General features: G+C 48.1%; 3 protein-coding genes and 1 pseudogene across 8 annotated transcripts in view; 2 read left to right on the forward strand and 2 right to left on the reverse strand.

The window, feature by feature from the left end:
* Positions 1-4,509, forward strand: part of CARM1 (coactivator associated arginine methyltransferase 1) — a 47,861-nt gene extending 43,352 nt beyond the window's left edge. For 2 of the 3 annotated variants that reach the window (XM_066273651.1, XM_066273642.1), the window contains 8 exons: positions 1,414-1,499; positions 1,659-1,748; positions 2,143-2,280; positions 2,367-2,456; positions 2,550-2,662; positions 2,802-2,879; positions 3,153-3,221; positions 3,379-4,509. In XM_066273651.1, the coding sequence (XP_066129748.1) occupies positions 1,414-1,499; positions 1,659-1,748; positions 2,143-2,280; positions 2,367-2,456; positions 2,550-2,662; positions 2,802-2,879; positions 3,153-3,221; positions 3,379-3,521 (807 nt within the window). In that variant the 3' untranslated portion in view covers positions 3,522-4,509. The remainder of the gene's footprint in view (positions 1-1,413; positions 1,500-1,658; positions 1,749-2,142; positions 2,281-2,366; positions 2,457-2,549; positions 2,663-2,801; positions 2,880-3,152; positions 3,222-3,378) is intronic. The other variant, XM_066273655.1, reaches the window with a different exon arrangement.
* YIPF2 (Yip1 domain family member 2) lies at positions 3,989-9,821 on the reverse strand. 4 transcript variants are annotated; one of them, XM_066273662.1, is made up of 10 exons: positions 9,727-9,821; positions 9,512-9,572; positions 8,918-9,072; positions 8,749-8,829; positions 6,889-6,976; positions 5,760-5,876; positions 5,510-5,676; positions 5,251-5,433; positions 5,037-5,165; positions 3,989-4,941 (listed from the first exon to the last, which is right to left on the reverse strand). In XM_066273662.1, the coding sequence occupies exons 2-9, from the start codon at positions 9,540-9,542 to the stop codon at positions 5,052-5,054; spliced, it is 936 nt and encodes a 311-aa protein (XP_066129759.1). In that variant the 5' UTR covers positions 9,543-9,572; positions 9,727-9,821; the 3' UTR covers positions 3,989-4,941; positions 5,037-5,051. The 4 variants fall into 4 exon arrangements, with proteins under 4 accessions (XP_066129759.1, XP_066129767.1, XP_066129775.1 ...); XM_066273670.1 differs by lacking the exon at positions 9,727-9,821 and adding an exon at positions 9,675-9,693; XM_066273678.1 differs by lacking the exon at positions 9,727-9,821 and having other exon boundaries at positions 3,989-4,956; positions 9,512-9,666.
* A 53-nt stretch (positions 9,822-9,874) lies between these two features.
* Positions 9,875-12,750, forward strand: TIMM29 (translocase of inner mitochondrial membrane 29). The gene is made up of 2 exons (XM_066273695.1): positions 9,875-10,055; positions 10,131-12,750. The coding sequence occupies exons 1-2, from the start codon at positions 9,962-9,964 to the stop codon at positions 10,823-10,825; spliced, it is 789 nt and encodes a 262-aa protein (XP_066129792.1). The 5' UTR covers positions 9,875-9,961; the 3' UTR covers positions 10,826-12,750.
* A 1,472-nt stretch (positions 12,751-14,222) lies between these two features.
* LOC136319367 (cysteine and glycine-rich protein 2 pseudogene) lies at positions 14,223-14,677 on the reverse strand (annotated as a pseudogene).
* Positions 14,678-21,567: the final 6,890 nt, after the last annotated feature.

The raw sequence follows: 21,567 nt of genomic DNA on the forward strand, positions 1-21,567 counted from the left end.
AATGAGGAACTGATGCTTCTCATCTCTCTCCCTTCCTGTCTGTCGGTCCCTATCTGTTCCTCTCTCTGTCACACACACAAAAAAATACTGGCATCTCTTTTTAAAGATTATTTTTTGAGTGAGAGAGGGAGTAAGATCATAGTTGCTTAATTTTAGTTTTTCATTGCTTTTTGTATATGCCTTGACCGGGCAAGCCCAGAGTTTCGAATCAGTGACCTCAGCATTCCAGTTCAACACTCCATCCATTGCATCAGCACAGGTCAGGCAGAGTACTGGCATTTTTGATTTGCAAATTCCTTTAATACCTGGCTCAGCAGAAGACATTTTGATTCTGCTTCTGCATTTCTCTATTGTGATATCACAGGTGAGTGAATTAATGAAAAAGGGGAGAAAACATCTGAGTCTTATGATGAAAATAGTTTTGACCTTGGGTGCTTTGGAAGGTACCACACTTTGAGAATCACTGCTTTAGGTTCTAGCCTTTAGTGGTTTAAGTGACCCTGGTGTGTCACAGGGCCCCTGCTTCTAGCTACCCTGCACCATACTCTGCTGAACCTTCCCTTAAGGTTTTGAGCGCCTTAGAAATGACCTTCTGTTTCTTGTCCTCAACCCCTACCCCACACACAACTCAAGAATTGGCAAATGCCACAAAGTGAAATTGCATGCAGAACATCCACATTGCATTTCCACATTTCCCTTTAGCATCTTGTCCCATTGCATCCCAACTGCCTTGATAACCCTGAGCCCCCATTTTTATTTTCCCACCCAGGGAGGCCACTGAAAAGTCCTACACCAAGGAGGAAAGGCACAGCCAAAAAGTTTCTCCCTTCCCTCCAGAATCTTTGTCCCCAAAGCCATGGCTACTGCTGTTGCTCTGCAGTGCTTTCAGACAACTGGGTTTTTTCCTTTGTATTTCATTTGGCTCATAGTTCTTGGCAAGAGTATTAGTCTGATAAAAAAAATCTGTGTCATAGCTGTGATTGGATATCAACACACAGTTCTCTAACTTATCTCAGAGATCTTTCCCCATCTGTTTGTAAAGAGTCTCTGTTCTTTTTCACACACAGCCTTTTATGGATGGGTCACTGGTTTAATTAGATGGTTTTCAGTGAGTTGCTACTATAGACAATATGTAATTACATGTGTGAATTTGTACATGTTCACATCTATCTGTAGGTAAAACTCCTGGAAATGAAAATTTTTACTGCATATGAACACTTTTCATTTTGAGAGCTGTCATCCAATTGTCCTACATGGTGTACCAGTTTACCTTTCCCCAGCATGTCTGAAAAGGGCAAACTGGTTTGACCTGAATGGCCTAGAAACCATGGCTAGACTCAGGGAGGGAGGCAGGGCTCTCCCCTATCTCACTGGCCCTAGTTGAAGTCAGGCTACCTCTGTGGTCTCTCCCAGGACACATTTGATATCCGGATCCTGATGGCCAAGTCTGTCAAGTACACAGTGAACTTCTTAGAAGCCAAAGAAGGGGATTTGCACAGGTACCGGCCCTCACACTCCTCCTCCTGGGCCACTGCTGGCTTTTGCAGGCATTCTGCTGCCTCAGGGCAGGAACTGGGACTCTGCACCTGACCACCCCTCTTCTCTCTGATCAGCCCCTGATTGGCTTTCCCCAGCAACCACTGCCCTTTGCCTTCCAGGATAGAAATCCCATTCAAATTCCACATGCTGCATTCCGGGCTGGTTCACGGTCTGGCATTCTGGTTTGACGTCGCTTTCATTGGCTCCATGTGAGTGCAACAGAGCAGAGCGTGCTACTGAGGCCTGGCTGGTTCAGATGCTGGTTGGGCAGTGGGAGGGCAGGACAACCCCTCCAGGTTCCCCTGTCCCTTCCAAAAGACAGTGAGAGCTTGCCTCAAGCCAGAAACCATTGTGGGAGGGAAGTGTGTCTACCTTGTTCTGAGTGTCCTCATCCATTTCTTGACACGTTAGGGTGAATGGGTACTCCATAATTGTGGTCTCCTTGTTGGGTAGGCATGTGACTGTCTCTACCTGGGTAGCCAGCCTGTCTTAGCTCCAGGGCTCCAAAGGACCTGTCAGAGGGGCAGATACCTGAGGGAAGCTCAAGGTGCGTAGGGTGGTGGCTCTAGCCTGGTCAAGTTCATGCCTGTCCCTTCTTGACAGAATGACTGTGTGGCTGTCCACGGCCCCGACAGAGCCCCTAACCCACTGGTACCAGGTCCGGTGCCTGTTCCAGTCACCACTGTTTGCCAAGGCTGGTGACACACTCTCAGGAACATGTCTGCTTATTGCCAACAAAAGGTGCGAGCTACTGCCCCAGCCTGAAGGGAGGTAGGGGTTCATCTACCCAGCCAGTTCATGGCCGCTATCTCTTACCCTCTCCACAGACAGAGCTATGACATCAGTATTGTGGCCCAGGTAGACCAGACAGGCTCCAAATCCAGTAACCTCCTGGATTTGAAAAACCCTTTCTTCAGGTAGGATGGGCCATCTGCCTGCATGGGGGGGAGGGGTCACCCTCCTGGCCTGCAGCCCCAGGGCCCTGCCCATTGGATCCATCTCTGCTGCAGATACACAGGCACAACGCCTTCACCCCCGCCTGGCTCCCACTACACATCCCCCTCAGAGAACATGTGGAACACGGGCAGCACCTACAACCTCAGCAGTGGGATGGCCGTGGCTGGTGAGCAGGCCCTTGTGTGAGTTGGGCGGGTGGCTGGTCACATCTACCAGCAATCCCTGGGAAAGGCTGGCAGTTCTAGCCCCTTGCACGCTGCAGAGGACACTGTCTCCACACCTGACATCTCCTCCTCTGGACACAGGAATGCCGACTGCTTACGATCTGAGCAGTGTTATCGCCGGCGGCTCCAGCGTTGGCCACAACAACCTGATTCCTTTAGGTGAGTATCCCTGGGTCTGGGGAGGTGGGGAGTGGGGGGGGTCGCTGACCAGTACAGCCCATGTGCTTAGGCCTTCTGCATCACGTTATCTTCCTGGGGCTCCTGGTTGAGGCTCCTCCACTCCTTTCTGCCTCGCTCTGCCACCGCTGCACCCACCCTCCCTGTACCCTGGTGTGAAAGTGCGAGTGGGAGCACCCACCTTGGGCAGAACATGGCCCTGGGCTGGCCGGGGGTGGTGACGCCTCTCCCTTCCTTCCTCCCTTTGCTGCGCAGCCAACACGGGGATTGTCAATCACACCCACTCCCGGATGGGCTCCATAATGAGCACAGGGATTGTCCAAGGTAACAGAGGGAGTGGGTCCCATGGGTGTGAATATGCCAACTGCTGGGCCACCCACTGGCCCTCTTGCATGCTCTTTCTCTACCTCTTGACTCTGCTATGGGGCTGGGTGGGTGAGGGGGCAGAGCTGGCCCTCAGTGCCTATGCCCCATTCCACAGGGTCCTCCGGCACCCAAGGCAGCAGTGGCAGTGGCTCCAGCGCTCACTATGCAGTCAACAGCCAGTTTACCATGGGCGGCCCTGCCATCTCGATGGCCTCACCCATGTCCATCCCAACCAACACCATGCACTACGGAAGCTAGGCCCCTCCAGTGGGGAATGGACTGATAGCACCAGGAAACCAAATGAAGACCCTGCCCACCCACTCCTCCGCCCAGGCGGCTTTCACCCCTGTACTGGAGAAGCCCAAATACCAGTCACAGCCCTCTTTGCTATGGGAACTTGGACACTTTTGTATACAACATTGCTGCCGCCGCCCCCACCCCACTACCTACCCACATCTTGGCCCTGAGTGTGTCGCTGCCATACTTTACATAAGATCATGTCATGGGAGCCCTGTTCCCCACTCCTGTCTTCTCTGGGCTTAACATCTGGTGAAACAGGTGTGTCCAGGCCTGACAGCTGCAGGCCCTGAGGGGCAAGTGGCAGGGAATAACTGTGGGCCTGCCCAGTTCCCCAGCACCTGTCCCCTTGCCTGTTTCCAGTGAGAAGGCAGTCCTAGCTAAATGGGGCCTTCCCTTCAACTACCAGGCCTTGGTCACAATGGGCGTGACATGCTGCTTTTTTTAATTTTATTTTTTTACAAAAAGAACCAGTGTCAATCCACAGACCCTCTGAGAAACGAGGCCGGCAGGGCCGAGCCAGCAGCCCCTATCCCGAACTCAGAGGCTCAATGGTGAGGGGTGGCCCTGTTAGGTCTTCAGGACAGGGTGGGGCCAGGTCTGTGCAGCCTCATGGCTCCCTCCCACAAAAGGGTTCACCTCACACTTGAATGTACAACCTACCCCAGCTGTCAGGAAGGCCCTCCATCTGGCTCCTCCCTCTTGCTGCTGTCCTGATCCTCCTTCCCCACCCTTGCCAAGAGCTAGAACAGCAGGCCTATGGCCTGGAGGGGAGGAGGATCACTGTTAGCCACTGGGGGCAGAGAAACCTCAAGGATCTGTCATGGAAGGCATCCTTTTTCCTTGTAGCTAACATTAGACCTTTGCCCTCAGTATTTGTAGATGCTCCAGTCCCTATTATTATGGCATTTTGGTCCCTTCCCAGCCTGGAAAGGAGCCTTGCAGGGATCTTTCCCTCCAAAAAGAAAAAAAAAATAAGGAAATGTGTTTCGGCACAGGCAGTTTTCTTCTACTTCTGCTCCCCCATTTCAAATAGATACGGATGTGGTGGAGCAGAGTAGAGGCCCAAGGCCCTGTTAGCTGAGCACACCAGGAAGGGCAGGCCTAGCTGAGGCTGCAGCGGCTCCTTTGCTCCCCTCGCCCCAGGACAGAAGAGTCCCAGCAGGTGGTACATGGGGCAACAGCTGCACTGGAAGCTCCTTGTTCAGCTCCCTTTCTCCCGCCTTTATATAAATTCTCTGAATCACCTTTGCATAGGAAATAAAAGTGTTTGCTTTGTAAGAAAAGTCTGGAAAGTAGTAGAGCAACCTCGAGATATCAAAGGAACCTTCAGTCATCATCTGGGGGGCAGGGCAGGCAGAGGTGTCCTTTCATGTTGGACCTGAAAGAGAGAGTCCTGCCAGTGGCTCTGTGACTTCTCACCTTACAGGGAAGAGGCTGGAAGCACCTCAGCCACAGTTAGAAACAATTCCTTACCTGTAGGCTCAGGCCTTAGGTTGCTGTGGGTCTTGGTGGGGTGGGTGTCAGGAGTCTGTTTGGGGATACCGATATGGCCTGGGGTGGAGGTGCCATGTGTTCTGGAGGCAGTGGCTGGAAAAAGTAAAACTGAACCCAAGACCCCTGGGGTTAGCCAGATTCAACAAACTGACCCCCCACTCCAAGGTCCAGCTGTGACCACCCAGACCCTTACCTTACAGCCCATTGCCAGGAGCGTATGGAGTAGCACAACAGCAGAGAGCAGCACAGAGGCCACCAACCTGGTGTCCTCGCGGACAATGGGCCAGAAGGTGAACACCAGGCCAGCAGCTGACAGGGCCAGAGCCAGTGCCCCAAAGAACCACTGAAGCCATGGGACAGGGATCAGCCACAGGACCTGGGGGCAATGTAGGCAGATGGCTACCAGGTTTTTCCATGGCACATGATGCCCCACTCTCTGAGACTGAACTCACCACAGTGGGAATGAAGATGAAGAGAGAGTAGCCATAGACGCACACCATCTCCAAGAAGGTATAAAGCCCCATGCGCTCTCGGACGCTCTTGCGCCACTGCAGGAAGGCCCACAATGCCAGTGGCACCAGCCAGGCGTAGCAGTAGATGGTGATGCCAGCCACAGTCACTAGGGGGCAAGGTAGGCAATCACCCCGGGGCCCTGTGGAACCTCCAGCCCCCCAGGTGTTGGGCCTTGCCTACTTTGCTTACCCTTGTGGAACTGGGGGCTGTAGTGTATGGAGGAGTCCCTCCTCTGGGCCAGCACCATTGTCAGGTTGCCAGTAATGGCCAGGACAAAGGCCAGTGTGGCACAGATCCAGAAGGGGCCTGTGAGTGGGATGTAGTCAGGATCCAAGGCACAGAGCTCCCAGGATAAGTGATTTGCCCTATTTTCTCCCAGCTTTTCCAAGTTCTGAGCTGCCTCCACCCCACTCAATCAGTCCAGCTTACACCCATAGCAACCTGGTGGTTGAATCCAGCGCTACCTCAGTCCTCACTGGCCTTTCAGCAGCCTTTGATGTAGCTGATTCCCTCTCCCTCTGGGAATGCCTTAGGTCCAGGCCTCTACCCTAAACCTCGAACTTATATTCAACATTTCCATGTGCACACCTCCCTCTCCACCCTACCACACTCACTCCCCTCATCCTACCCAGCTTTTCCCACTGATAAATAGCAACTCCATGCTTCTCATATCCAGGCAAAAATCTTGGTGCCCTCCTCAGCTCCTGTCTTCTCACCCCCTTATCTAGTGGGTCAGCAATCCTGTCAGCTGTACCCCTCAAGACATAGGCCAGAATCAAACCACTCCTCTCTTCCTGGGCCAGGCCCCCCTAACCCCCACATATGGACTACAGTAGCCACCTCTTCCCTGGTCTCCTAGCTTCTGCCCTTATGCCCCACAGAGGCCAGAGGGCATGTAAGAACATTTAAGTAAACTCCCTTCTCACCAAATCTTAGTAGTTCTGTGTGACCTGCCACCTAGGTGGTGGCCTGGCAGTTTACTCTGTTCCAATGATAATGCTTCCCTACAGTTCAGGTGTGTTTCTGCCACAGGGCTTATGCCCCTTCTGGAATGTTCTTCCCCTAGTTCCTGCCCCAACCCTGACACCAACAAGGCTCATTCCCTCACCCTCCTCAGAGGGGTCTTCCCTGACCAACCCATGCAAACTAGATTCTCTCCAACCCTCTGCAATCTTCTATGTCTCTGTCTCTTTGAACAATGTAAGTTTCATGCTCTCCATGAAGGACTCCACTTTCTTCTAAGCTGTACTCTAGGGTCAGGCACACAGTGCACATTTGCTGACTGAATAACTGAATGAGCTGAAAGCACCTCACTCACCATATAGGTCCGGGCGATTCTGCAGATAGTGTCGTACAAAGCTGTAGCCAGGCCGGGGCAGCAGAGAACCTTTAATCCGGTCCAGGACCTGTGGGCAAGGCTGGGCTCAAGATGGAAGCGTGCTGTGGCTCCTCACCACCTCCTGAGGCCAACCTGCCACCCTAACCTTCAAGGCATCTTTGCTGCCCTTGCACCTCCTCTATCCACACTACTTGAAAGGAATCAGCACTTCCCTCTGAGATTTTGATGGGCTGTTCCCATGGCCTGGAGCCCCTTCCCATGGCCAGCCTCACCTTAAAATACCAGTGGCCCAGCATTCTGATAGGGCCTGCTATCTTCCTCTTTGCTAGGGTGCCCTGGACTGCTGCCCTTGTGGTCTTCCCCAACCCCAATAAGGACAGTCAGCAAGTCCTGGGCATTCTCCTTCCCACATCTCTCTCCAATAGGTCCTCTACTCTGTAGCCCTGGTTTATCATCTCCTGGCCTGGCCTGGGGCCTCCAATCCACCTTTCATGTTGCATATGTGCTCATTCCACTCCTCTCCTGTTCTATACTCTTCCATGACTTCCCCAGCATCCTCAGGATAAAACCCAAACCCTTTTAACATACTTCACAAGGCACTTTGTGATCTGGCCTCTTCCTGTCTATCCCCCACCTCTTACACTCCAACCAGACTGAGTGACAGGTAGCTTCTGTGATAGTTGGTGCCTTCTCTCATCTCTGATCTTTTGCATATAATGATCCCTGTGCCTGGAACATACTTATGCTTTCTTCCACTCTGCTCAACTAAGTTTTCCTTCTTAAGAAAATGCCTTACGTGGTGGCGCAGTGGATAAAGCGTCGACCTGGAATGCTGAGGTCGCCGGTTCAAAACCCTGCACTTGCCTCGTCAAGGCACATATGGGAGTTGATGCTTCCTGCTCCTCCCTCCCCTTCTCTCCCTCTCTTTCTCTCTCTCACTCTCTCTCCTCTCTAAAAAATTAAAAAAAAAAAAAGAAAATGCCTTACTACCTACAGGAGATTCTTGTCTAACTCACCATATCATGTGTCTCCTGCATTCCCTAAGCACCACTCATCACATAATTTTTATAGCACATCACAGTTACCTCTGCTAGCCTAAGTAGAAGCTCTTGTTTTGTTTTTGTATTTTTCTGTAGTGAGAAGTGGGGAGGCAGAGAGACAAACTCCTGCATACACCCAACAGGGATCCACCCAGCATGCCCCCTAGGGCAGTGGTTCTCAACCTGTGGGTCGCGACCCTGGCGGGGGTCGAACGACCAAAACACAGGGGTTGCCTAAAGCCATCAGAAATACATATCTTATTTAAAAATGTATTGTATAATAAATATGCAGAAATACATATTTTATTTAAAAATGTATTGTATAATAAATATGTATTTTCTGATGGCTTTAGGCGACCCCTGTGTTTTGGTCGTTCGACCCCCACCGGGGTCACGACCCACAGGTTGAGAACCGCTGCCCTAGGGGGTGATACTCTGTTGCAACCTGAGCCATTTTAACGCCTGAGGCAGAGGCCATGGAGCCATCCTCAGCGCCCAGACCAACTTTGCTCCAATGGAGCCTTGGCTGCGGGAGAGGAAGGGAGAGATGGAGAGAAAGGAGAAGGGGAAGTGTGGAGAAGCAGATGGGCACTTCTGTGTGCCCTGGCCAGGAATCAAACCCAGGACTTCCACACTCCGGGCCAACACTCTACCACTGTGCCAACCAGCTATTGCTAGAAGTTCTTGTTTTCCCGTATGTGTATCTCCAGCAACCTGTCCATGGCCTGGTGCTCAGTGCATAGTAACTGAACCACAAGCATGACTCCCGGCCCCATCCCACTAGCTTCCCGGACCTGACCTGTGAGGTGTCCACATCAAAGAAGCTCTGATAGTAGCCAAAAGTCCAGAATCCCAGCTGCTGCTTATCCTCCTGTAGAAGCTGCACAATGTGGGCTTTCAGTGCCTGCCCTTCCAGCCTGGATCAACCAGGGGCTGGATGGCGGTAGGGCAGAGGGACTTGGACTCACCACAGCCTTGTCACTCTCCTCAACCTCGTCCTCAGATCCATAGCTGCCACCTGAGCCCACAGCCACAGCTACATGCCCCTTTGAGGTCAGCTGATCACTTCTGCTAGTGGCCACATCTGGTGTCTCAGCTAGCAGATTAGTGGCTTCTTCGAACTCTATTGGGAATAAATATGGGCCACAGGCAGGGTTCTTTTGTTTGTTTTTTGCAGGGGTGATGGTGGTGTAATTGAAGGCAATTTGTTTTAGACCATTGCTCATCTGGGGTCCAAGATTCTAACCGTAGCCTTCTCAGTGCTTTCTCCAACTCAGGGCCCAGCTTCCTCAATTTTGGGGAGTGGTTTGGAGGTGTGTCCCCTCACTCCTACCAAGGGATGGTAACTGAGGGCTGGTTCTGGGATGGGGGCCTGTCTGGGGTATCGGCTCCGGTTTGATGTCTGAGTTCAGGAATGGAGCAGAGTTCCTCAGGACTGGGTTTCATGCCTGGGGTCAGGGTTCACAGCTGACTGCGGCTTGGGTTAGAAACGAGTTGGGACTTGGATGTGCGGTTCTGGCCAGCAGAGGGAGGAGGTCGGGCCAGATCGCAGCCGCACTCACCATGGAAGGCCAGCTCGTCCGCCGCTGCCATGGTCGCTGAGGGGCGTCACCGCATCCCACGCTGAAGACAGAAGCCAATCAGTCAACACCCAATCCCATTTGGTTCCCCTCCCGGAGTCTATCCCTGAACTGCCAGCCTGGCCAGGCGGTTAAAGGCACCCACCTGGGCGAGAACTCGCCAACCCTACCCCACAGGAACAACACACCCTCCTCACCTGAGGCCGTCTCAGCTAGCGTGGCCAGAAGTTTCTGCGCCTGCGCGGCCGGCCTACCTGCCAGTCAAATCCACTAGTTCCAGAGAGCAACATCCGGCACCGGTCCGTTTTCTATGCTCTTCCGATAGGAAGCCACTACCGGCAATATTGACGCTTGCGTCGGTGAGCATCCCGGACCTTTTACTTCGCATACGAATCGTTTCTCTTCGGAAAACGGACATCAAGGCGGAAGGGAATGGCGGCAGCCGCTCTGAAAAGACTTTGGTCGCGAAGCAGCGGAGATACAGGGGACGCGGCAGCCGCGAAACCAGGCGTGTGGACGAGGTTAGGTGAGCAGCGGCGGGGAGGGTGGCCGAGTGAGTGCCCGCAGCAGCCCAGTTCTCACTGCTCTCCCTTTCCCATAGGCGTGTGGGCCCGCGCGCTCCTGCGGGACTACGCGGAGGCTTGCGGGGACGCGGCGGCGGCGGCGCGGACCCGGCCAGGGCGGGCGGCCGTGTATTTGGGGTTGCTGGGCGGCACGGCGGCCTGCTGCGCTCTGGCGCCGAGCGAAGCAGCCTTTGAGGAGGCGCTGCTCGATGCGTCCGGGACCCTCCTGCTGCTGACGCCTGCCACGCGAAACCGCGACTCCGAAGCGTACGTGCAGCAGCTGCTTTGGCTGCGGGGCCGCGGGCGCCTGCGCCATGTGAACCTGGGCCTTTGCTCGCTGGTGTACGAAGCGCCCTACGACGCCCAGGCCAGCCTCTACCAGGCCCGCTGCCGCTACTTGCAGCCCCGTTTAGTCGAGTTCCCGGACCGGATCCTGGACGTGGGCTTCGTAGGCCGCTGGTGGGTGTTGGGAGCTCGGATGCACGATTGCGACATCAACGACGAGGAGTTCCTCCACCTGCCGGCACATTTGCGTGTTGTTGGGCCCCACCAGCTGCATTCCGAAGCCAATGAGCGGCTTTTCGATGAGAAGTATCAGCCCATCGTGCTCACCGACGATCAGGTGGACCAGGCACTCTGGGAGGAGCAGGTCTTGCAGAAGGAAAAGAAGGACAAGCTGGCCCTGAGCCAGGTCGACTCGCTAGTGCAGAGGGCCCCAGATGAAACCCAGTGAGGCCTGAATCCCGACCCAGCTCTGAGCCCTGGCAGAGTGTTTGCCCGGGATTGTGCAGTTGGTGTGAGTGAGCTTCAAGTGCATAGTGACTGAAATAAATTACATGCAGAGGCGCTGGGTTTTCACAAAATTAGGAGTCCTTTCTCCTCACATTGTTCTAATGCTGAACCTAATTCAGAACCTTTTTGGTGTAGAAGTTGGGGAGGACAGAAGAAACAAGACCATATAATGTTTATCACTGCCAGTTAGCAATGAGAGTTATATATAAATTAACCTTTTTCATTGGGGCTCATGGACCCCTTACTAAAGTATGTCAGATGACTCCCAAGTTCTTCTAAAGCCATTCAGATTTTCATTTTAAATTTTGAGCTGCAATGTTGATACTCTCATTTTCATGAGTAACTTTTTGTTTTAATTTTAAACTTATTTTGAAATAATTGTAGTCTCAGAATAAACTTGAAAAAGATACAGGACATCCTTTGTACCCTGCCCCCAGCTTCCCCCAAATGGTAACACTTTGCATAAGCAGTACCGAACTGGAGATTAAGGTGGGTATGACTGTTTGCATTTTACAGGGAAACTTGCTGCAAAACAACCTGCTTTTACCATTTGTTGATTGATAACTAGAAAGCCCGGCGGTCATACGAAATGACTGCTGTTCTAGATATTATAAATTGTAATTAAAATGATTTGTGCAAAGATGTCTGCTAATTCAAACTGAATTACTCAGGGCAGGTGGCGAGGACACCCCTTTGCTTAGTGCCCCACAGGGTTTCCCCCTGCTACTTGCTTAATTGCTTAAAGTAGAGTGCAATGAAGGAAACCACTGGCGGTACATTTCTTAAGAACCACCGCTAGCTCAATAAATAAAGGTGATTTAAATAATAAAATGTTAATTCACATGTCAAAGATCTCTTTGTACACATTTCTTGTGTAGATCTTTCCATCATTTTTAAGCTCACCTCGCAGAGGACCATCAATTATTTTTTATTTTACTTCCGTTCTTTCACAAACTCTTGAACAGGCAACATAAAGTTGACCGTGTCCAAATGCAGGCTCAGGTAAAAAAATGCCAGTGTTCACATTTAATATTCATGTCACCAGAGGAATGCTCAAAAATTAAAGTTTCTCCATTTGAAACTGTTTTAATCCTTTTTGTGTTTCGGTCAGCATTACTCTGTCGTTTTTTTTGCATTTCTCTCCTGCTTTTTTTCAAGGGACTCATTTTGTCGAGACAGGCTTTTTTGTCTTGCATCTGAGGCAAGCCTTGTTTCTCTATGTCTCATTTTGCCGAGAAAGACACATTTGCTCTGCGACTGAATCAAGCCTTGTCTTTCTCTGCTCAGTGGTTTCTTTTTGTCGAGAAAGCCGTTTTTGTGCAACTTTAGCTCCTTTTCTCTCCTCTTCAGTGCTGTATTTTCTAGGAGGCATTCTTAAAAGAAATTATGTTAAGACGTAGTTTTTATGTAAAACAGATGATTGCCAATGCAAAGAAATGTTCACCTTCCCCCTGACACGCTTAATTTGTGTTCAGCCTTAAATTGTTTCAAAAGCAGATGATTGCCAATGCAAACAAATGTTCACCTTCCCCCTGACCCACTCAATTTGCGTTCAGCCATGGCAACTTCACCCCATTGGCTAGTACAGTTACACAAGCAACCAATAAGCTATCAGCGACAAAAGACACTTAAGCTGCATATAATAAAGATGATGTTCAAGTGAGTTGGAAGAATAAAACATTTTCTGAACTGGAAATCTACATGGCATCAATATTCTGGTTATGTTACACTTTAGTACCTTTAAAACAGAGTCCTATGGAAAGGAATATGTTAGCTGGTACTTAGCTAGGTTAAATTTTCAAGAATGAGACTTTCTCACCTAGGTGGCCTACATCTCGTTAATAAAACTGGGAGATGAAACAACCAGCTTTGTCGTTATTTTGTGTTCTTGTGCTTTGCTGTTAAGTTTTGGTACTTGGATCTTTCCTTTGTACAATGGGTGTGCTGGACACATGGTAATTTTTGTATTCTTATTTTGGGGGCAGGGGAATGTCTTTTCAGTCAGCATTTCTATTTTCCAAAGAAAAAGCGTGCCTGACCTGTGGTGGCGCAGTGGATAAAGCGTTTACCTGGAAATGCTGAGGTCGCCCATTCGAAACCCTGGGCTTGCCTGGTCAAGGTACATATGGGAGTTGATGCTTCCAGCTCCTCCCCCTGTCTCTCTCTCCTCTCTCTCTCTCTCTCTCTCTCTGTCTCCCTCTCTAAAAAAAATGAATAAATAATTAAAAAAGAAAAAGCGAGATTCAAAAAGTTTATTTTTCCAAGACTGGCAGAGCCATGATTCCAACTGTGTCACTTATTTCTCAAACTCATGGCACTATCTGATCCTAACAACATCCTGTCAAATTTTCTTATCAAGTTGAAGTTTTATTTAAAATGTTAAAGAAATGGTTCTTGAAATGCTAATGAATAAAGTTAAGGGATACAGTGCTCCCTACTAGTCAGCCAGCCTATCTAAATACAAGGCCATATACTGTTGTATCAGAACAGCTACAAACAGACGTTTTGCCCCACAATTAAGTAGCCAAATTAAGGAGTCTATTTTAAAGCCAGCGACTGCATGGAAACCTAAGTCATTCAAATCATGTGGCCTGAACACAGTTTGGGGCTAGCTTTTAAAGACAAAATTCCATACTGATTGGGGAATGGGGAAGAGGAGAAGCAAGCAGGAAAACAAGTTCTCGTACAATGTTTATCTGTAAAAGTAATTCCGGGAGAAACATTCCGGGAACATCTGCAACCTTGCGGAACTATCCAAGGTCACAGCCTGGGAAACCAACCTCGAGGCCAGCGGTAGGGAGTCTTTTTAGAAAAAGTAAGTTCTGCTAAAAGTCTCTTTGTTTTAGAGTAAATTCTGCCAAAAATTACTCATGCTAAGAGCCTTTTTTTTCTATATTTCAGTACAGTACGTAAGTGCGATGTAGAATTTCACAGTTGTTTAGTGGTAGATTATCTATGCCTAGATGATGTCCAGATTCTTAGTGTGGCCTGACCAGGCTGTGGCACAGTGCATAGAGCGTCAGACTGGGATGCCAAGGACCCAGGTTCGAGACCCTGAGGTCGCCAGCTTGAGTGTGGGCTCATCTGGTTTGACCAAAAGCTCACCAGCTTGGACCCAAGGTCGCTGGCTCCAGCAAGGGGTTACTCGGTCTGCTGAGGGCCCACGGTCAAGGCATATATCAGAAAGCAATCACTGAACAACTAAGGTGTTGCAATGTGCAACAAAAAACTAATGATTGATGCTTCTCATCTCTCCATTCCTGTCTGTCTGTGCCTGTCTATCCCTCTCTCTGACTCACTCTCTGTCTCTGTAAAAAAAAACCCAAAAAAACAAAACCTCAGTGTGTCATCTCAGTTCTGGGTTTACTCCTTTTCTGAGCGTGAACAAGGGCTCCCACTCCTTGGCCATAGCCAAATCCCTTGGGCCCAAAGTTCTTTTGCATACCATCTTTTACAATAGATTTCACCTTCTTTTTCAGAGTTGTTGATTCAAGACTCTTTCCACACTGGGCACACTGGAAACAGTTTTTGTGCCAGGGCTTCTCTGCTCCAAGTATCTTCTCTGCAGCAGCATATGTGGAATCCTCACATCTGGAACACTTATCAGCACCTCCATATTTCTGAGCAAATTTAGAAGTGTTTGGCTTTGTTGTAGGCCTGTTAGATTTAACACTCTGGCTTGATACCCAGCCTCTCGCCCTGTCCATGTAAAGCGTTCCAGCACCCTGGCTGTAACCATAGTCTTTTGACCCATACTTCTTTCTGTAGAAAAATTTGCAGTAGATCTCTTCATCATGTATTGCCAGTGTTGTGCTATCTAAATTTTTCTTGCAAACCACACACAGAAAGCAGGGATAGAAACTTCTCCCAGCACACTGCACCTCTTCCATGGGATACATGGTCCTGCCACAGGCCCACTTGTTTCCACCTCCCTGGATGGGCAGTTAAGTTGGAGGCAGGATCATGTACCACAAGCAAAGCTAGCAAAGCGGAGTCAGAGAGGGCGCACGGAATGTCCAGGAGCCAGAAATTATTAAAGACTGCTATCACTAACCATAACAAAAACTTGATTCCAGAAATAAATGAATATTTTAAAATGCAATGGAAATAAAGACAAATGATACTAAGTTCTAATACTTTTACTTGCCAAAGATTCTGGACAAAATCCTGATGCTTTTGTTAAAGAGAGAGAGAGTAGCCAATTTTAAGAAAGAATTTAAAATACTGGCTTCAAAATGAGACCTGTTCCTATGGTCTTTAGAAGTATTAGAAGAGGACTGCACATCTTCATTGCTTGAATCAGTAAGGGTCACTTCGGACTTCCTGCCAGAATGTCTTCCTTGAATGCCACGGACCAGCGCGGCTCCTAATAATGATGCAGAATTAAGGAAACATACTCATCAAGAAAAAATGGGACTAGGAGCACTCTTCAAATGCTGATGGCAATATCTGAGAGCCCCATAGCCCCAGTTTGCTTTATTATATAGCCATATGCAAATCAAGGAAGTCCTTGATACAAAGTAACACGTCCAAGGCTAAAACAGGAACTCTCCCAAGGCATAAACAGGATGCATTAGTGAAATCTACCAACATCTGAAAACAAAGAGTCAGAGGAAGGGCAAGTAAATTGCTTCCAGCAACCTAAGGAAGCAAGTGGAGTGGGTGCAAATACTCAGCATAATAGCCAAATATGGAGATGGAGGGGGAGAACTTAGACTTTTGCTAAACCTTGAATCTACAATGGCTTTCTGCCATTTATGGTCCACAACATATCCCCCTTTTTTTATTTTTAATTTGTATGCTGAGATTTGCACTCATCTGATTTCCTAGCTTCCTAGATTCTAATTTGGAGGCAGACTGAAAAAATACAGAACAAACACAAAATTAGCATAGCCAATGCTAACAGATACCCAAACAAACATTCTAATACATTACAGTAATTAAAGCCTTTAAGCAAATTCTTAGCCAATATAACAAGAATCTATAAAAGAGTAATGTCCTTAACATGTTCACCAAGTCCAGGTTGGCACCAACACCATTCCAAATCTCAAATGCAACCGAACCCCAGTTCAGTCCATCAAAAGCTGTCACAGGAGCAGGAGTCCAGGAAACACATCAGGAAAAGTCCACATGGCACTGGAATTGCTGTCACACTTCCACACTGCAGCTAGCATCAAAGTCCCAATGACCGCTGCTTCTAGCTGGTAATGATTCAGGTAGACTGGAAAAGCCATCTGCAGCATGTGTGGAGATGGAGCTTCTGTTCTCCTCAGCCTACAGAGATGAGACCAGGGTGCTTTTCCCTGGAGCTCTGCAACCGTGGCGTGGTGAAGAGAACCTTAGGATACACTAAGCTGGGTGGCAAAGGTAAATTCGTAATAGAAGTTGGCAAAAAGGAGAAAGAGGCCCTGGCCTATTGGCTCAGTGGTAGAGCGTTGGCCTGGCGTGCAGGAGTCCCAGGTTCGATTCCCGGCGAGGCGCCCATCTGATTCTCCACCCCTCCCCCTCTCCTTCCTCTCTCTCTCTTCCCCTCCCACAGCCAAGGCTCCATTGGAGCAGCGTTTGCCCGGGTGCTGAGGATGGCTCTGTGGTCTCTGCCTCAGGCGCTAGAATGGCTCTGATTGTGGCATAGCGACGCCCCAAGATGGGCAGAGCATCGCCCCCTGGTGGCCGTGCTGGGTGGATCCCAGTCGGGCACATGCGGGAGTCTGTCTGACTGCCTCCCCCGTTTCCAACTTCAGAGAAATACAAAAAAGAAAAAAAAAAAAAAAAGGAGAAAGAGAGCTCTAAATTAAGAGTAGATCCTAGCCTAAAATATGAGTGGGGCATTGAGGCAGGAGGAATAAAGGAAACACTATATATTAAACAAAGCAGCAGAAAATAGGACTATCAACACCCACAACAGAGATCTTTAAGGGAAGAATAAAAAACCTGAATATTCAGGCAAGACATAGTTAAGTGGCCCTTGTGTAAATGAGATCAGTTTACCTGCTACTTAGAAGAAATACCCTAGGCTGGTCCACAGTGTCATAGATGGGACCGACGGCCCTGGGCACCTTCAGCCTTCAGTGGCAAACCCCAGCATTCTGGGCAAGGTTAGGTCATAGGTGGCTGGAGCTGGGCTGGAAGAGACTGAACCCTCCCTTAGAGGAGCGAGGGGGAAGCCTACCTTCTAGTGCCCCTTTTTCCTCATAGGAAAGGCATGTAAGCCTGGCAGGCTTTGGCTCAATGACCTTCCTTTCCACTATTGAAGCAGGGTCCAGATGGAGTTCTATGAAGCCCCGTTGGGGTGTTGGAGACTTTGAGGGTGTATGCCAAGAGTTAGTATTTCACCTGATCTCTTTTGGGCTTTTTCTGCCTTTTGGTCATTATAGATCTTAAAAGCCAGGCTCAGCCTGACCAGGTGGTGGCGCAGTGGATAGAGTGTCAGACTGGGATGTGGAAGACCCAGGTTCGAGACCCCGAGGTCGCCAGCTTGAGCGAGGGCTCATCTGGTTTGAGCAAAAATTCACCAGCTTGGACCCAAGTTTGCTGGCTCAAGCAAGGGGTTGCTCGGTCTGCTATAGCCCCCGGTCAAGGCACATATGAGAAAGCAATCAATGAACAACTAAGGTGTCGCAATGCGCAACGAAAAACTAATGATTGATGCTTCTCATCTCTCTGTTCCTGTCTGTCCCTGTCTATCCCTCACTCTGACTCTCTGTCTCTGTAAAAAAATAAAAAAATAGTGCGGAGGACCCGGATTCGATTCCCGGCCAGGGCACACAGGAAAAGCGCCCATCTGCTTCTCTACCCCTCTCCCTCTCCTTCCTCTCTGTCTCTCTCTTCCCCTCCCGCAGCCAAGGCTCCGTTGGAGCAAAGATGGCCCGGGCGCTGGGGATGGCTCTGTGGCCTCTGCCTCAGGCGCTAGAGTGGCTCTGGTCGCAACATGGCGAAGCCCAGGATGGGCAGAGCATCGCCCCCTGGTGGGCAGAGCGTCGCCCCATGGTGGGCGTGCTGGGTGGATCCCGGTCGGGCGCATGCGGGAGTCTGTCTGACTGTCTCTCCTTGTTTCCAGCTTCAGAAAAAAAATAAAAATAAAAAATAAAAAATAAAAAAATAAAAAAAATAAGCCATGCTAAGAAGATCTTGCTGAGGGGTTTGAGGATCCCCATCGCCTATATAAACCTTTTCTGTATATCTGGAGCTATTTGGAAAAAGACAAAACAGTGTTATTAGCTGGATCAAATAAAAGAGGGTAGAAGTTTGCAGGAGAAAAAGATTTGGCGTCTCCTGTTCTTCAGCATTCAAAAGAAAAAATTTTTTTAAGTAAAAAGCATGATAAGGTAGACCCATAGGAGTTCCAGGATATGACTCCCCCTTTTAAATTTTTTTAAGTTGACCTTAAAATATTTGCTGGGTACACTTTAATAATACCTTGACTTTAAAGATTGTAAGAAATACCCATAATTCGAAAGGTTTGACAAACTACAGTAAATGCTTTTGTGACATATGCAGGAGCATTATCAGTTTTAATCACATCAAGAAGTCCAATAATAGAAAACGCATAGACAATGAGTTATAACATGCTTAGCAGCCTCTCCTGTTCTAGCAGAGGTTACTATAAATTCAGAATAAGTATCCACTGTAACGTGGACAACCGACTGTTTGCCAAATGAAGTAAACATCCATTTGCCAAAGTTGTCCTGGTAGGAATCCTTGAGGGTTAACTCCAAATGAAGGGACAGATTGTAGTATAGGACACCTCGAACAGGACTTAACAATCTGCTGTGCTGCTTCCCAAGAACGTTGAAGCTGTTTACACAGGGCTGCAGCGTTCTGGTGATGAATAGTATGAGACTGGATTGCTTGATCTGTCATGGTTGCTCCAATAATTTTCTTTTGGGTAGCTTGATCAACAAGGGCATTCCCTTGTGCTAAAGCTCCAGGGAGCATGGAGTAAGCTCGAGTATGTCCTATAAAACATGGAGCTCTATGTTGACGTACAAATCTTTTGAAGAAGGAGAAACTGCTGAAATAGTTCATCAGCAGTTGTCCCTAAGACAGCAGTCTCTATAGTGGAAACAACCATAAGTAAATATTTGCTGTCTGTATACAGATTAAAGGAAGAACATGGCAAATGCTGAAAAGCTATGATAATGGCATGTATTAATTCTACTCTTTGAGCTGATTTTAAGGTGACTGTTTCAGTATAAAGTTGCCCATTGATTATTAAGCCTGCTATTCCTGAGCTGGACCCATTAGTAAAGACTGTAGGTGCTTCAGGAATGGGCTCATTAACAATTGTTTTAGGAAATACAAATGTAGTAATTAATGAAAATTGAACTATTTTATCAACTGGGTAGTGAGAATCAATTTGGCCTGTAAAATTTGCAAAAGCAATTTGCCATTTAGTGGAAGTTTCCCAGAGCCATTGTTGTGACCTTTTGAAAAAAGAAACAACAGCCTGACCTGTGGTGGCGCAGTGGATAAAGCGTCGACCTGGAAATGCTGAGGTCGCCAGTTCGAAACCCTGGGCTTGCCTGGTCAAGGCACATATGGGAGTTGATGCTTCCAGCTCCTCCCCCCCTCCTTCTCTCTCTCTGTCTCTTCTCTCTCTCTCTCTCTCTCTCTGTCCCTCTCCTCTCTAAAATGAATAAATAGGAAAAAAAATTAAAGAAAAAAAAGAAAAAACAAACATCAATAATTTGAGGCTCAAAACCTATAAGTTGTAAGAGTCACCTACACCCCTTGATAATCAAGGAGGCGACAAGATCAAAATATGGAGATAAAACTTTTTTAGGAGTAGCAGCTAAATGAATCCATTCAATAGGACCTGAAGCTTGCCACAATAGTCCCGCTGGAGTGTAACTTGAGGGACAAATTAGTAAGGCAATTGATTCTTCAGGATTTATGCGTTTTAGTTGTGCTTGTTGCAAGGCTTTTTCTACAAGCTTTAAAGCTTGTTGTCCTGCAGCTGTAAGTACCCGAGGAGAAGCTGGTTCAGCCAAGCCTCTAAGAATATCAAAAAGCGGCTTCAGTTCTCCAGTAGTTAACTTCAAGGAAGGTCTAAGCCAATTAATGTCTCCTAACAGTTTCTGGAAATTATTTAAAGTTCACAAATGATCTGTCCTGATTTCTATTTTCTGTGGGCAAATTTGTTGTCCCTCAATAATTTGTCCTAAATAAGAAAAAGGTAAAGATTGCTGTACCTTTTCAGGAGCTATATAAAGTCCTGATTCTTTCAAAGAATATTTTAGTTGTTGCAAAATAGTCAACACAATGTTTTTATCTGGGTGAGCAATAAGAATATTATCCATAGCCTGACCAGGCTGTGGCGCAGTGGATAGAGTGTTGGACTGGGATGCCAAGGACCCAGGTTCGAGACCCCGAGGTCGCCAGCTTGAGCGCAGGCTCATCTGGTTTGAGCAAAAGCTCACAAGCTTGGACTCAAGGTTACTGGCTCTAGCAAGGGGTTACTCGGTCTGCTGAAGGCCCACAGTCAAGGCACACATGAGAAAGCAATCAATGAACAACTAAGGTGTCGCAGTGAATGAAAAACTAATGATTGATGCTTCTCATCTCTCTCCATTCCTGTCTGTCTGTCCCTATCTATCCCTCTCTCTGATTCTATCTCTGTAAAAAAGAAAAGAATATTATCCATATAATGAATTATGTATGCCTTAGGGTACTGCCTTCATACTGGAGAGATATCTTGAGAAACGTATTTTTGGCACAAGGCAGGACTGTTAGCCATACCTTGAGGCAAAACTCTCCACTGGTATTGCTCCATGGAACCTGGAAATTAAGAGAAGGAACACTGAATGCAAAAATGCTTGCAATGATGAGGGCTTAAAGGAAAAGTAAAAAAGCAATCCTTCAAGTCAATAATTATAAGGTGAAAATTCATGGAATGGCAGTAGGAGAAGGAAGTCCTAGCTGGAGAGGACCCATAATTTCCATAGTCTTATTTATTGCTCTCAGATCTTGTAATAGTCTCCAGTTTCCTGATTTCTTTTTAGTGACAAATACAGGCATATTCCATGGACTATTAGATGGTTCAATGTGCCCAAGCTGTAACTGCTCTTGTACCAATTGAGCAGCTGCCCTAAGTTTCTCCTGAGAAAGGGGCCATTGGTCTACCCATACAGGATTATCTGATTTCCAAGTAATTGGGTCTGCACAATGCATTATTGGGGTAGCAGGAGCTACCAAGGCCCCTATGCTAAATTTTGATATCCTAATCCACATCTTCTGGTATTGGATGCCAGTTCTATGAGGGTGAGAATTCCCCACTGTTCTTTTCCCTAGACCCTTAGTGGGCAAAAAAATCCCTGATCAAGCATTTCAGTACTGACTAAACTATTAGGACTGACAAGCAACGCTCCCATATTTTTCAAAATATCTCTACCCCACAAATTAACTGGCAATCCAAGGAGCACATAAGGCTGAAAAAATCCAGAATGACCTTCTTTATCTTCCCATTGTAAAAAACTAGAACTTTGTTGAGGGGATTTGCTCTGCCCTATACCTTGTAATTCTGTGGCTGCTACATGAGTGGGCCAGGAAAGAGGCCAATGTAGCTTAGCAATAACAGATACATCAGCCCCATATCTAAAAGTCCTTTAAATTTATGCCCTTGTATTGTTAGTTCCATTTCAGGGCATTCCTGACCTATTTTTTTAAATCCAATTGGCAAAATCA

Source organism: Saccopteryx bilineata, chromosome 1 (genome assembly GCF_036850765.1).
Source record: "Saccopteryx bilineata isolate mSacBil1 chromosome 1, mSacBil1_pri_phased_curated, whole genome shotgun sequence".
Taxonomy (NCBI): domain Eukaryota; kingdom Metazoa; phylum Chordata; class Mammalia; order Chiroptera; family Emballonuridae; genus Saccopteryx; species Saccopteryx bilineata.